General features: G+C 38.6%; 1 protein-coding gene across 1 annotated transcript; it reads right to left on the bottom strand.

Moving 5' to 3' along the window:
• Window positions 1-6,060: 6,060 nt before the first annotated feature.
• On the bottom strand, window positions 6,061-14,622 carry LOC105180905 (aminopeptidase N). Its single transcript, XM_011137241.3, has 12 exons — window positions 14,473-14,622; window positions 13,213-13,707; window positions 9,728-10,183; window positions 9,349-9,532; window positions 8,962-9,118; window positions 8,771-8,852; window positions 8,122-8,510; window positions 7,614-7,888; window positions 7,242-7,432; window positions 6,844-7,137; window positions 6,695-6,764; window positions 6,061-6,602 (listed from the first exon to the last, which is right to left on the bottom strand). Exons 2-12 carry the CDS (start codon window positions 13,689-13,691, stop codon window positions 6,483-6,485), a joined length of 2,697 nt encoding a protein of 898 aa, XP_011135543.1. The 5' UTR covers window positions 13,692-13,707; window positions 14,473-14,622; the 3' UTR covers window positions 6,061-6,482.
• Between the last annotated feature and the right edge of the window lie 303 nt (window positions 14,623-14,925).

The raw sequence follows: 14,925 nt of genomic DNA on the forward strand, positions 1-14,925 counted from the left end.
CTCAATACTTTTTAGACAACCTAATTAAGAGGAACAACATATCTATATTACGTACGCGAAACTGCGAGTTCAAACGAGGTGAGATATTCATATTTCAACAATGGCTGAACCAATCGAGGGTTTTTTAGTCCCAATCGATGTGGCCTTAAAATAGGAGGAAAAGTGTTGTTGTGCTTTTTAAATACGTTGTCTCCAAATGGAGGTATTTTAAGATAATGTCCGAATCACGTAAAACTTCGATTCAGTAAGAAAGAAACGTCGGACGCATAGGAGTAGGGATATGCATGCATTTTGCTTTTCTGATACCAGAGGCGCTACGAGAGCGCTGGAGAAGCAGACAGCAGCGGATGCGAGCGAGTAAGCGAGAGGTATGCTAGAATACAGTACAGGAGAAAATATACGAGAGAGAGAGAGAGAGAGAGAGAGAGAGAGAGAGAGAGAGAGAGAGAGAGAGAGAGAGAGAGAGAGAGAGAGAGAGAGAGAGAGAGAGAGAGAGAGAGGGAGAGAGAGAGAGAGAGAGAGAGAGGAAGGGGGGAGGGAGAGGGAGAGGGAGAGGGAGAGGGAGAGGGAGAGGGAGAGGGAGAGGGAGAGGGAGAGGGAGAGGGAGAGGGAGAGGGAGAGGGAGAGGGAGAGGGAGAGGGAGAGGGAGAGGGAGAGGGAGGGAGAGGGAGAGGGAGAGGGAGAGGGAGAGGGAGGGGGAGAGAGAGAGGGAGAGAGAGAGAGAGAGAGAGAGAGAGAGAGAGAGAGAGAGAGAGAGAGAGAGAGAGAGAGAGAGAGAGAGAGAGAGAGAGAGAGAGAGAGAGACAGAGTGAAGATGAGAGGGTGAGGAGGAAAGTGAGAGAGGGAATGTCTAAAAATAATAAAGTGAAAGTATTGTTAAGCACGATATGTTGTGTCGCTTGTCATTTGATTGCCGGTCAGCTGGTGCCAGACGATATGATGGGCGGTGCCATCGAAAAATCAATTTATTAATAGTATCCAATATTTAAGAAAAACATCTTTTTAAAGATTATTATCAGGTCTGTAAATATGAAACCGGAATTTGCCCATAGATGGCCCTAGCTGTCAATGTAGTTACCGTCAAACCGCGTCATTGACGCCATTTCCATTTGTTGACATCTGACAAAGATTTTTAACTCACAACAATACAAGTTTCATACAACAGCATAGTTTGTAATAGCGTTGAACATGTCGAATTTTGTGCCTGGAAGCTACGATTTGCGGACAGCATTGATTTTCTGTTACCATTTGAAGAACACTGCTGCAGAATCGCATCGAATGCTTGTCGAAGCTTACGGTGAGCGTATTTTTGGTAAATCACAGTGCTTTGAGTGGTTTAAAAAATTCAAACGTGGCAATTTTGACGTGAGAAACGCAGAACGTGGAAGACCATCGAAAAAGTTTGAAGACAGCGAATTGCAAGCATTGTTGGATGAGGATGACGCTCAAATGCAACAACAACTCACAGATCAATTAAATGTGACACGAGAAGCCGTCTCCATACGTTTGAAAGCCATGAGAAAGATCAAGAAGATGGATAAATGGGTTCCACATGAACTGAATGAAAGACAGCAGAAAAACCACTTCCGAAATGCTGCTAGCCAGGTACAAAAGTAAGTCATTTCTCCATCGAATTGTGACTGGCGATGAAAAGTGGATATGTTTTGAGAATCCTAAGCGTAAAAGATTATGGGTAACTCCAGGTGAACCATCGACATCGACTGCAAAGCCAAATCGCTATGGACGGAAGACAATGCTCTGTGTTTGGTGGGATCAGAAGGGTGTGATCTATTATGAGCTGCTAAAACCTGGCAAAACCGTTCATACTGAACGCTACCGACAACAAATGATCGATTTGAATTAAGCTTTGCGTGAAAAACGACTAGAATATCAAAAAGGCAACACAAAGTGATTTTGCTTCATGATAATGCACCATCACACACAGCAAAAGTGGTCAAGGAAACGGTTGAGGCGTTTAGTTGGGAAATACTTTCGCATGCGGCTTACTCACCAGAGTTGGCTCCGTCCGATTACTACTTATTTGCATCGATGGGATCCGCACTTGCTGAGCAGCGCTTCACTTCTTACAAAAATGTACGAAAATGGCTCGATGACTGGTTTGCCTCAAAAGAGCAACAGTTTTTTCGGCGTGGCATCCACAAATTGTCAGACAGGTGGGGAAAATGTATAGCTAGCGATGGGCAATACTTCGAATAAAATATTTTTTATCATTTTCATACAATCAACGTGTATTTTCTATATAAATTGCGGTTTCATATTTACATACCTGGTATTATTCAAGAAAAACTAATCGACAAAAAATCTACGTAACATAAGTTTTTACATGTAAAATTTATAAAACTTATCTTTTTATACAAAAAGGTAAAAAAAGGCGCCAAGTACAAGCGCAAAACTTATTGTGTTATTTTTAGAAATTTCAAATTCAAATTATTTTTTTAAGGTATATATGTATATATAACATAAATATTTACAAGTAAAACTTATATAAAACTTACTTTTTTAAACAAAAAGGTAAAAAAGGCGCCACACGTATTGTGTTATTTTTAAAAATTTCAAATTTAAATTATTTTTTTTAAGCTATGTACAGAGTGGGGGTTATAAGTTTATAACTCGAAGTGTGAAGGTAGATTTAGTTAAGATAAACATAAAAGTCCCATACCGTTTTGCGAGATTCGCAATAATTATCGAGTTATTAATGACAGAAATCTAAGGAGCGCGCCGGCATAGATGATTTGAGAAGCGTTGCAGTTGCTTAGGCCGCATCGCGGCCCAGTCGATCCAGCAACTGTTGCCGGTGCGCGGCGAGGGGAAAGACAATATGCCGCTATTTGTTGTTTTATCTCGCTGGACGCCGCCAATAGTTGCTAGGTCGAGTGGGCTGCGCTGTGACCTGAGTAGTTGCAACGTTTCTCCAATCATCTATGCCGGCACGCTTCCATTCCTTAGATTTCTGTCATTAATAATTATTGCGAATCTCGCAAAACGGTATGGGACTTTTATGTTTGTCTTAACCGAATCTACCTTCACACTTCGGGTTGTAAATTTATAACCTCTCACCCTGTACATACCTCAAAAAAAGTAATTTGAATTTGAAATTTCTAAAAATAACACAATACGTGTGGCGCCTTTTTTACCTTTTTATTTAAAAAGGTAAGTTTTATATAATATGTCTTACTTGGAATGAATCGCGTGGAAAAACGTATTTCGGTCGTTATCCAAAAGTATTTTCCAATATATTATTACGGAAGAGGAATGTTATCGAGTATATGATCTGGTAAAAGGCAAGAAGCGCTCGATGATCGATTTTGGGTACCACGACGGGACGTTTGGCATATCGTTCCGATTCGATCGTCGCTCGCCGAGCGACTCCGTGGACGAATCTCGGCGAGGAAATTGCGTTGCCGCAGCTTCAGACGTTGATGATTCCGGCGGAATCGCTCGCGTTACAAAGATCGGGGACTAGGAAGTCGACCAAAAGATACGTCAACGCGACAGGCGATTCTTCAAAAAGCGTCAGCATCTTTCCGTCATTTCGCTCGATTTCCGACACCACGGCGACTGTCGCGTTCAAGATACTCATGTAATTGCGACGGTACTTGAAGAGAGCTTGTAGGTGGCCGTCGAAACCCGCTCGTTTCAGCATTGGAAAGCCGCGTGAATCCCCGCGGAAATCGTCCTAGCGGGCCATCTGTCCAAATTCAAATTGTCATTGTGATTTATTAGACGTATTGGTTACAACTATATTGTTCTACTTAACTTCTTGACGAATCGCGTTAGCAGTCCCGCGATAATTCGCTGTCTTATCGCTCGAATTCGCACGAATTCGGATGGCAGCAGCGTCCGCGGCGACGAGCGCAAAGACGGTGATCACCTTGCACTGAACATTGCCCTGAAAGGTCAAGTTATTGCAATTATCCAGATCATTTCGACGGAACTGTATTAAAATATTTCAACTTCCGCTGTTAATCTGTCTGAGTGTTGCGTCGCATGATAAACGTAACAAAGTGATAACGAACGTAAGGTAAGTAAATATGCGATATCGGCACATCAAAACGTCCGACATGTAGTCGCGATACCAACGAAGCAAATCGTATTCGAATATTAAGTAATAACGGCGGTTATCAAGGTTCAAGGCTGCGTTTGATCTTACATAATTTCCGCTTGAGGAGACTAGCAACCGTTTCGCAAAATAGAGGCGACTTCAGTTAGGCATCTAGCATCTATTATCGTAATAAGTTAACAATTTGAGACCGTCCGATGCGAGATTCGTATTAGTTGCACGTTATCGAAACTATTTTTCGACTTAATGATGATGTCAATTATTAAATATCGTTCGTGCCTTCCATGGATATCGCGAATTTTCCCTGTCGCGGACACCTGACGTTTGTGCTTCACTGAATTTTGAGTTGATCTTATATCGCTGGTTTCTTGACTTTTTTTTTGAAAAAATAAAAATTAAAGGAACGCATAAAATAGGATGATAAATGGACATGTGAATCCACATCACGCTGTCTTCGTCGCATTCGTCGAAACGTGCTCGCGCCGGCATATTTGGCAGAGACGCGTATTTTCAGTGATACTTTATGGAGATGTTGAAAGTGGCTTTTAATGCTGGCTCGTTCCAGCATGGGAATGCTCGATGCGCCGAGGTTGTTTGGAAATGCGCTGCGGCCAACTACCTACCACACTTCAACGACACGCTTCCGATAACGATAAATTTTCGGCTAGTCGTTAGAAGGAGTGAAATATCATGGCTTTGGATATGTGTGAATGCGGTTTATAGGCGCTCGGACGATGATAACGCGATTGGTTGCGACACTTAAATTGTATCACTTAAACGAAGCCAACGAAATTCTGCACACAAATTAAACAAGACCAATATACAAAAATAATACAAATAAATATAAACCTATACCTCTGCAAAGAAGAGGGTTTTCAAAATAAATTATGAATCTATTATTTAAATGAAATATGCAGTCACAAATTTAGGAACCACCGGGTAGAGATGCCATGCTGATTGAAATTTCTTGAATCCAGAAGAAGGAAATGTTCATGCGGATTCGTTTCCTTGTTGGAGAGAAGGCAAGCACGAACAAAGTATATACCTATTCTAATATCTTTGTCATCGTAAGTCATTTCAGAGGGGCAAAGGTTATATATGAGGAGCCTCGACTTCGCGCAGTCATCACGATCTAATCGATCAAAGTGTCAACGAGAAGTTGAATAGCAAATGTTCGTGTATAACTACCAAGGACGAAATGGAAAATTTGACTCTCGCAAATTAAATCTAATGCGTATACAGTCGCTGGCTTTAATCAACTAAAAAGTTAAGACCAGTTTTAACCAAGTCCTGCGATTCAATCCTGCTTCTGGCGTTTTTACACTCAATCGACCGTACAGCTGAGTACATTCTATTTTTTTTCTCTACGTAATGGTCTAGATTTTTGACTTGAAAGAGGAGAAATGATGAGAGTACAAAAGTTATTTCAGCATATTTACAAGGAAAAAAGAACATTACGCGTCTCGAAATGTATAGATAATTCTTTCATTTACCTTCGCGATGGGAGTCTCAACTTTATTCTTTTAATCCAACGAGCTTTTTACACTCGTGTTACGTCTCGTACTTTCACAGAGTTGTGTGCTAGTGTGTTGCGATAGCAATATATAATATAATATAATAGCAAGTAAATTTTGTAAACCTTGCGTGTCAGAAAGCAGAAACTCTGACAATGTCGTGCGTAGTGGAAGTATTGATAATATCGATGTTTGAATTTGAATTAGCGACCATTATCGAGAGTACGGCAAAATGTCAGCTAGATAAATCCCGCCATAGTAATCAGTCGCTCATTATCGTCCGGCTACACGATGAATATTACCTTCCTATATAGTTTCTCAAATAATTCCAATAACGAGACCGCGATGAAGTCGCACAAATTTGTTAAAGTTGTTAGAGAGAAATGTCACCTTATTGTTAATAGAGATTAAAAGTAAAGTTTATTTATTTATAAAGCCTTTATTTATAACATAAAGTGATTCCGGTATGGATTTATTTATTAGAACGTTATATAACATGATTATATATATAGTATACCTTACATAATATTCGGAATGCTGGTTAAGAACATCGGATGATCATGCTGTATTGTTATTTCATACGGGTCTACGATGGTGAATAATTGATACGATTAACCTGTGTCCCCGATTATCGAAGAAACGGTTATGGCAAACTTTGAAAATACTTTAAGAAAGAGCGAGCAAGAAATAAACAACTGAAATAATCGACTTTGGTTATGTTATAAGATATAAATCTGTTTACTGCAGCTTATAGATTTGCTTCATTTTACCATTTTTAATTTTATTTGTCTTGCATCGATCGCGTGATCTTTCTCTCTCTCTCTCGACTTTATTTTCACTCATCTTCAACTGTCTTTATGATGATATGAAATTATATGATATGAAATTTATGATATGAAATTTATGACATATTTCAACAGTTTATCAGAGCGGCCGTTCAGCTTTTCACTAACGTATTCAATTAAATCTTTGTCTTCTTTGTAATTAGTTTTCACGAATTCGTTCATCTGAAATAAATCATTCGCTTGTATATTACAAGTAAATTATATAAAATTTTGAGAAATAACATGTGACGCAACTATAATATATATTTGTGTACCTTATCAAGTTTTTGCGAGGAAAATACATTGTTGATAATAACGTCTAATGCGTAACGTTCTTCGATCCCTCTATAAATAGAAAATGAAATACATATAATTAGTCAATAAGGAGATAGCGACTCTTAAATTAGTGGAAAACTACTATTACCTGGATATTATTTTCTCCATGTTTGCTAATACATAGTCAAATATTGGATCTTTGTTTGCGTGCTTTGACAAAACTTCGTCATAGATTGTGTGGTACATATACTCATCTACTATCGAGTCGTTTACATTCAAATAATTGATGATGATCTCAGTATTTTCGGAGCATGCCAAGTAAATTAGAATCATATAGTCCGAATCGTTCATCTGCATTCTGTCGAACATTTTGTTCCAAGTGGACAAGCTTGCGTTCATCATGCCTTTACATAACGTCCACTCCTTCAGATTCGGCGGAATCCTGCGGTAGACGCATGATGAACAAACGAGAACAATATTGTACGTCTGTGCCTTAATCAAATAATTTGTCAGGTGCTAGAAATTCATGACGATAAGAAAATTTACTTGTGCGTTTCGGGATCCTCAAGATATTCGTCTAATTTCGCGGTGGCCATTCTTCTGCATTCTGGATGACCGAAATGGCATGCCCAGTTTAAAGCTGCAACTCTCTTCAGCTTCGTAAAGTCATCCTCGGTTAAACTTTCCTCATATCCTACACTCTCCACGAGACCGTTTACCGTTTCAAACAGGGGTTCCTAATATTAAAAGTTTGCATTAATCCCACGAATAATTTATTCTGAGCAAATGTGTATACGTATAATATATATAATATTAGACATCTTTAACAAGCTTATTTTATGTATGAAAAGGATTTTTTTGTCAAATAAATGAATAAATAAATAAATAAATTATATATTACTGTTTTTTGTCCTCTACCTTGAGAAACTCGACTCCCAGTATTTTAAAGACATCAGACAGAACAGAGAAAATGGTGAACATAGTATACCACGGTATATACTCCATTTCTTTCACCAGATAAATCGCGATATCCAGGAACGTGGAGAAATTGAGTTGATTCGCCATCAGGAAATGATACGCATCATTGATGAGCTGAGCCCGATTGAGCACGTGTATTTTCTTATAGTCGTCGGTATCGAGATAGTCCGCAATTTTCTTCCAATTCGTTTCATCGTAATTGACAAGATAATATCCTGTCGTAAAGTTAAACGATCTTATTGACTACCTGACGTTAGATTCTCTTTAGACTCTCTAGATCGTCCATCTTCAGATCTATCAAGAAATACGTCTGAGTATTTCTCTCAAGACGCACGTGAAAAATAGCGGCGAAAATTTATGCTTATTTAAGCGTTATCTTCACGCGTTGTTACAGAGAGATATCGCTATAAAATTATCAGATATCGTATTAACGGTAGCCAATGCTCACCTGTCTGTTGTAAGTTAATTATGAGCCAGTCATTCGAGTCAATCCCGCTAATAGTTATATTTTGATCCTGCGGCTTCAGCCAATAAGTGGGCACGGTGTTGGAGAAATCGGGATTCGATTGTGTGGTAAATGTTATAGGTATCCACCATTTATCTTGGTCGACTGCATCCTTTTCGTTGCTTTTTTCATCAGGACGGAAATGTTCTTGCGTCAGTATTACCTCGCCGGTATCGTAGTTTCGGGTCACGTGTACCACAGGATAATGCCTTTGCGTTATCCAGGTATCCATTACATCCTTCAATTTGTAGTCATTGTGCGGAACATCCGATTCGTCTAGGGCTGCTTGCAAGGCGTTCCACAGATCGTCGGAAGTAGCTGAGCTGAACTGACTAAATTGCAAAATATGTCGCGATTTGTGAGTCCGGCGAATGAACATTTTCACTGATATTGCATGTAAGACGTTCAGTATATCTTCGACTTTGTATTGGTTGTTCTTTCATTATGTATATTATACGAATATTATTTACTGTATCTTTATTTCCAAGCGTATGAGTATTTTCGTATCGAGCGTATTTTCAAGCGTTCAATAAGTATGTGGATTGAATCGGTATTAGACAGGAACAAAAATGCAATAGACTTACTTACTTACTGCGTGTTTAAATATTTAATAAGACCATTTCGAAATACTTTGTCTGTCACGAAGTGTTGCAACATGCGCAATATAACGGGTGCTGCAATGATTAATATAAATGCACATGGCTTAATTAATAAACAAGGAAAGAAAGGAGGATTTACGTCATTTACAAGAATTCGGTTGATTTAATTACTTCGTAATCGTACCTTTGCGGTAACTGGAGATTTCGAAGAGCGAGTTTATTTCTTCGGGACTATTGACTTCTGCTGAAATGGGCATTACTTCCTTAGCAACGTCATATTGGAAAGCGCTATGTTGCTTTTCGATCACAAAGAGATCCATCATTCGCCAATCCTCAAACATCTAGGATAATCATTTCGACAGAATCTATTAAATACTCAATTGAGAGAACAACGTTAGAATATATTAACAGCATAAAAATGAGCCTTTTTAGCGAAATCCGCTAATTGAAATCTAAAGAAAGATAATTTTGTTTAAAAACGAGATATAATGAAGATTCCTGACGGTGAAACTTAACAATTTTTTTTTTTATTTTTTTGATAACGGAAGTAAAGGTGGAGGGATGAATTAACCTTATCGAGAATATAACTTTCGAAGAACGACGCAAATCCTTCATTCAACCATATGTAGCTCCACCATAACGGGCTGACTACATTACCAAACCATTGATGGGCCATTTCATGCGCAGCCACCACAGCTATTCTGTGTTTTTGTTTCGTGGTATCTACTGCTTCATTATACGTAAAATCATCTTCTCTAAAATGATAACGCAGTTAGACACATATCGTCACAAAGTATCTCTGTGACGTATAAAATAGTAAATATAATAACTAATATAATAATAAATATAATAAATATATTAAATATACAACTTTATCACATTCTTATTTTCCTTCTCAATTTTATTACTCTCATTTGTTATTTTTATTTATTGATATTTCGTTGCATTACGTGTAAATAATGAGTCCCCAATTCTCCATGGCACCAGCTGAGAATTCCGGAGATGCTACGTGGTCCATTTTTGGCATTTTGTCAGTACTGTTGGTGTATTGCGTCAACAGCTCTCCACTTCGCTGAGCAATCTGCTGCGCCCATGTTGAATACGGTGCCAATTCCGATCTGGACCACATATTGACGGTTCCGTCCGCGTTAGGAATTCGTATATAATCGGACACCACGAACGCCACTAGATAAGTGGACATGATGGGAGTTGTATCGAAGTGAGTCCATATCATGCCGTCTTCGTCGCATTCGTCTGAATGTGCTCGCGCCGGCATATTTGACAGAGCCGTGTAGTTTTGTTGGTGCTTTATGGAGATGTTGAAGGTAGCTTTTAATGCCGGCTCGTCCCAGCATGGGAAAGCACGACGCGCTGAGGTCGCCTCGAAATGCGTTACGGCCAACCACCTACCACATTTCAACGACACGCTCCCGATAACGATACATTCTCGACTGGTCGTTAGAACGTGCAAAGCATTAGGGTTTTGGAAACGTGCGAGTGCAAGTCGCGGTTTATGGACTTTTGGACGTGTGTCGTTTTCGAGTGAAATCTGCAAAATTTCGCGAATGTACGTACATTATTTCCTCCAAGATGTTTGTTATTACGATTTGATTGGCATAAAATGGCACATGTTTTTTGGCATCTTGAAAAATTAATTTTCTGAGCTGGATTATTTTTTTGGCATTGAATATATTTTTTCTGATCAGAAGTTGTGAAATCACGCGAAAGAAGTAAATGACGCAATATGTTCGTTTGTTCATTCAATATATGGTTATTTTGGCATAGAAAAAGACGGTGATGAAATCTGATCTGGAATAAACTGCAGATGATATAAGATAATATAAATATTAGAAGGTTGAATTAGTTTTGGTCCCTAGCAATAAATGACTTCAGTAACAAGTTAACGGTTACACTAAAAGATTTGACATTTTTCTACGACATATGACAGTTTACGCGTTATTGTTATTGTTGATAATTTTATTGTTTATACGCGTCTAAAGTGGATCATACAAAATTGCATTTTTGACATTCATTATTTTTTTGTTTGATTTGAAGAAGTCAGCAACCGAAGCTTATAAAATGCTTGTTACAACTTGATAATCATGCTCCATCGTATTCTAACCGTAAATTTTGGTTTTAACAATTCAAAAGTCGATCAAAAAAATTCAAAGATTCTGAATTGCAAGCATTATTGAATGAGAATGCCGCTCAAACGGAAAAACGATTGGCTGAACTCAACATCGATAAATCAACCATTTCTAAACGCCTACATGCCAAGGGGAAAAATTAAAAAGAAAAGCCCCAAAAGAAATGGGTCCCACATAAATGGAATGAAAGTACCATTGCAAATCGGTTGAGTATCGCCATGTCTTTGTTTGCTAGACAAAAAAAGATTTTTATTGGCGAATTGTAACTGGAAATGAAAAGTGAATTTATTTTGATAATCCAACGCGAAAAAAATCATGGGTTGATCTAGGACAACCATCAATATCGACATTAAAACGGAACATTCACGGTCACAAAGTAATGTTCTGTACCAGGTCTGTAAATATGAAACCGAAATTTGCCCATAGATGGCCCTAGCTGTCAATGTAGTTACCGTCAAACCGCGTCATTGGCGCCATTTCCATTTGTTGACATCCGACAAAGATTTTCAACTCACAACAATACAAGTTTCATACAACAGCATAGTTTGTAATAGCGTTGAACATGTCGAATTTTGTGCCTAGAAGCTACGATTTGCGGACAGCATTGATTTTCTGTTACCATTTGAAGAAAACTGCTGCAGAATCGCATCGAATGCTTGTCGAAGCTTACGGTGAGCATGCTCTTGGTAAATCACAGTGCTTTGAATGGTTTAAAAAATTCAAACGTGGCGATTTTTACATGAGAAACGAAGAACGTGGAAGACCATTGAAAAAGTTTGAAGATAGCGAATTGCAAGCATTGTTGGATGAGGATGACGCTGAAACTCAACAACAACTCGCGGATCAATTAAATATGACACGAGGAGCCATCTCCATACGTTTGAAATCCATGGGAAAGAAGATGGGAAAATGGGTTCCACATGAACTGAATGAAAGACAGCAGGAAAACCGAAAAACCACTTGCGAAATGCTGCTCGCCAGGTACAAAAGTAAGTCATTTCTCCATCGAATTGTGACTGGCGATGAAAAGTGGATATATTTTGAGAATCCTAAGCGTAAAAGATCATGGGTAACTCCAGGTGAACCATCGACATCGACTGCAAGGCCAAATCGCTATGGACGGAAGACAATGCTCTGTGTTTGGTGGGATCAGAAGGGTGTGATCTATTATGAGCTGCTAAAACCTGGCGAAACCGTTCATACTGAACGCTACCGACAACAAATGATCGATTTGAATCAAGCTTTGCGTAAAAAACGACTAGAATATCAAAAAAGGCAACACAAAGTGATTTTGCTTCATGATAATGCACCGTCACACACAGCAAACTGGTCAAGGAAACGGTTGAGGCGTTTAGTTGGGAAATACTTTCGTATGCGGCTAACTCACCAGACTTGGCTTCGCCCGATTACTACTTATTTGCATCGATGGGACATGCACTTGCTGAGCAGTGCTTCACTTCTTACGAAAATGTACGAAAATGCCTCTATGACTGATTTGCCTCAAAAGAGCAACAGTTTTTTTGGCGTGGCATCCACAAATTGTCAGACAGGTGGGAAAAATGTATAGCTAGCGATGGGAAATACTTCGAATAAAATATTTTTTATCATTTTCATACAATCAACGTGTATTTTCTATACAAAAATTCCGGTTTCATATTTACATACCTGGTATTTAGTGGGCTATAGAAGGTGTGGTGTGAGCTTCTAAAACCGAATGAAACAGTTACGGAGGAGCGATATCAGCAACAATTAAACAAATTGAGTGATAAATTGATGTAAAAAAGGCCAGTATAGCCAGGGTAGCCAGCAATAGACGCAAAGTGATTTTTTTGCACGATAATGCTCGTCCACATGTTGCTTCAATCGTTAAACATTGTTAGAGCTCGAATGGAAGATTCTTCCTCTAGACCTAGCACCATCAGATTACCATCTATTCCAATCGATGCAACACGCTTTGGCAGATACACACTTCAATAATTACGAGAATGTGCAAAAATGAATGTCTGGTTGGATCGCTCCGAAAGACAGATCTTTCTGTCGTCGCAAAATTGCTATGTTGCCAGAAAGATGGAAAAAAGTCACTGCTAACGACGGAAAATATTTTAATTGATTACATTTAAATTTAACCATTTTCTTTAAAATAAAGGTTAAAAAATTGACAAAATAAGACTAGAATTAATTCAATCTTCTAATAATAAACAATGAGAAGGAAAATTACAACAATTACTAGAATTAATTCAATCTTCTAATAATAAACAATGAGAAGGAAAATTACAACAATTACTCACACTTTATAATCTTCTTCATTTTGGTATGATGTTCTGAAGAAACCCTCCAACTTATCATTCAAAATACCGACAAATTTTATATTCAGAGTGTAGTGTCCGGGCGACAGCTCGTCGTTGAAATTGAGATTCAAGATTTGCGTTACGTTGTCGTAATTATGTGCTTTCGGTGTGTAAACGACATCGTCACTGCTGACCAAAGACGTCGCTTCCTCGTCTATTGTCAATTCCATCTCATGTAAATGTAAGTCTCGCGTCGCGCGGCAAATCACGATATCAATGTTCGACTCGCCGTCGAAGGTAAAGTTATCTTCTACGATGTACGGTATCAACTTGATATTGTAGTGCACAGGCACCGCATTGTCCGGTAAACGGTAATTAACAGCGGTCTGTGAGCCATCTTCTGGATTATCATTAAAAGGGAGAGCCGTCACGATGATGAACATCATCGCGATCTTCAGTAATAGTTTCACAAATTCCATGTCGGATTTCTTCAATCTGCGCGAACGATGAGGGAAAGGTCAGCAAAAGAGAAAAAGGTACGTGCATTACACACTGTTATCGCGAGCAGTCATCGATTTTGTGCAATCATTACGATTTTAACGATCATAAGATTGATGACAGTCCGAATCACAGATATTTCCGTGTAAGTACAGATAATATATTCCAAAATATTAATATATTCCAATATATTCCAAAATCTAACGTTTGTCGAACTTTTTTGTCATCTTAAGTCCTCTGTCAAGGTAAGCCGATTATCCGATTTTAAAACGTTTAAAGACTCTTAAACTTGTTAACTAAATTATGATCGGTTTTAATTAAACTCTGAAATTCAGACTGTCTGTCATCCATACTTTTATATTTATATTCTTTATTCGATTGAACTGGAGCCGAAAGCATTTTCCGTATTTTCTTTGTCCATAACTAGTCTGATCTCGATTTTTGTACAGAAGCAGAGAAACGTCGGTTGAAAATAATTTAATAAGTCTCCGATCATGAGAAGAAATTTATTTTCGGCCTTATTCCGATCGATTTCTCAAGTTTGCGATATAAATACATATGTATGTCTCACTCTGTTGAACTTTTATTATAGGGATAATAGATGCATTTTGGAAACCTCGTGCTAGAAAGCAATGCTGATTGACGATGTTGCGCGTAACGGGAGTTTACTGATAATATCGATGCATGGCAAAACATTGGTGAGATGAGCCTCGCCGTAATAATCAGCCGCCCATTGTTGCCGGGCTTTGCGACGAGTATTACCTTTTCTCTCTAATTGGCCGCTCAAATAATTCCAGCAAGGAGACCGCGACGAAGTCGCAGCGGTCCGTTGAAGTTGTCAGAAGGAGAGAGATGGTATCTTGCTGCTCTGCAGTGGACTGCTTCTACTTATAACGTGAAGTGATTTCGAGGTATGGACTTATAACACTCGATATGATTATTCATATAATTTACTTTGCATGATATTCGATATGATGGTTAAGAACATCGGATGACCATGCTGTATTTCAAACGGATCTACGGCAGTGAATAATGAATACGATTAACCTATGTCCTGCATTGAAACGGCATTATATCGGACATTATACTTTGAAAATACGTGGATGTGTTTGAAACAAGCAGCTCCGGTTATGATATACATTCTTCTACCGCGGCTTATAGTTTCGTTTTGTTCTATTGCTTCCATTTCTTTTATCTAATCGGTCGTTTCCAAGA

The sequence above is a fragment of the Harpegnathos saltator genome, unplaced genomic scaffold (genome assembly GCF_003227715.2).
Source record: "Harpegnathos saltator strain DR-91 unplaced genomic scaffold, Hsal_v8.6 scaffold16, whole genome shotgun sequence".
NCBI lineage: Eukaryota > Metazoa > Arthropoda > Insecta > Hymenoptera > Formicidae > Harpegnathos > Harpegnathos saltator.

Bases quoted from the DNA above. Each gene is read 5' to 3' on its own strand.
- LOC105180905 (XM_011137241.3), bottom strand. From the start codon at position 13,691: ATGGAATTTGTGAAACTATTACTGAAGATCGCGATGATGTTCATCATC. The intron at 10,184-13,212 runs GTGAGTAATTGT...GAAATGTGGTAG, and splicing joins AATGAAGAAGATTATAAAGT to GTGGTTGGCCGTAACGCATT. The intron at 8,853-8,961 runs GTACGATTACGA...TAATCATTGCAG, and splicing joins AATCTCCAGTTACCGCAAAG to CACCCGTTATATTGCGCATG.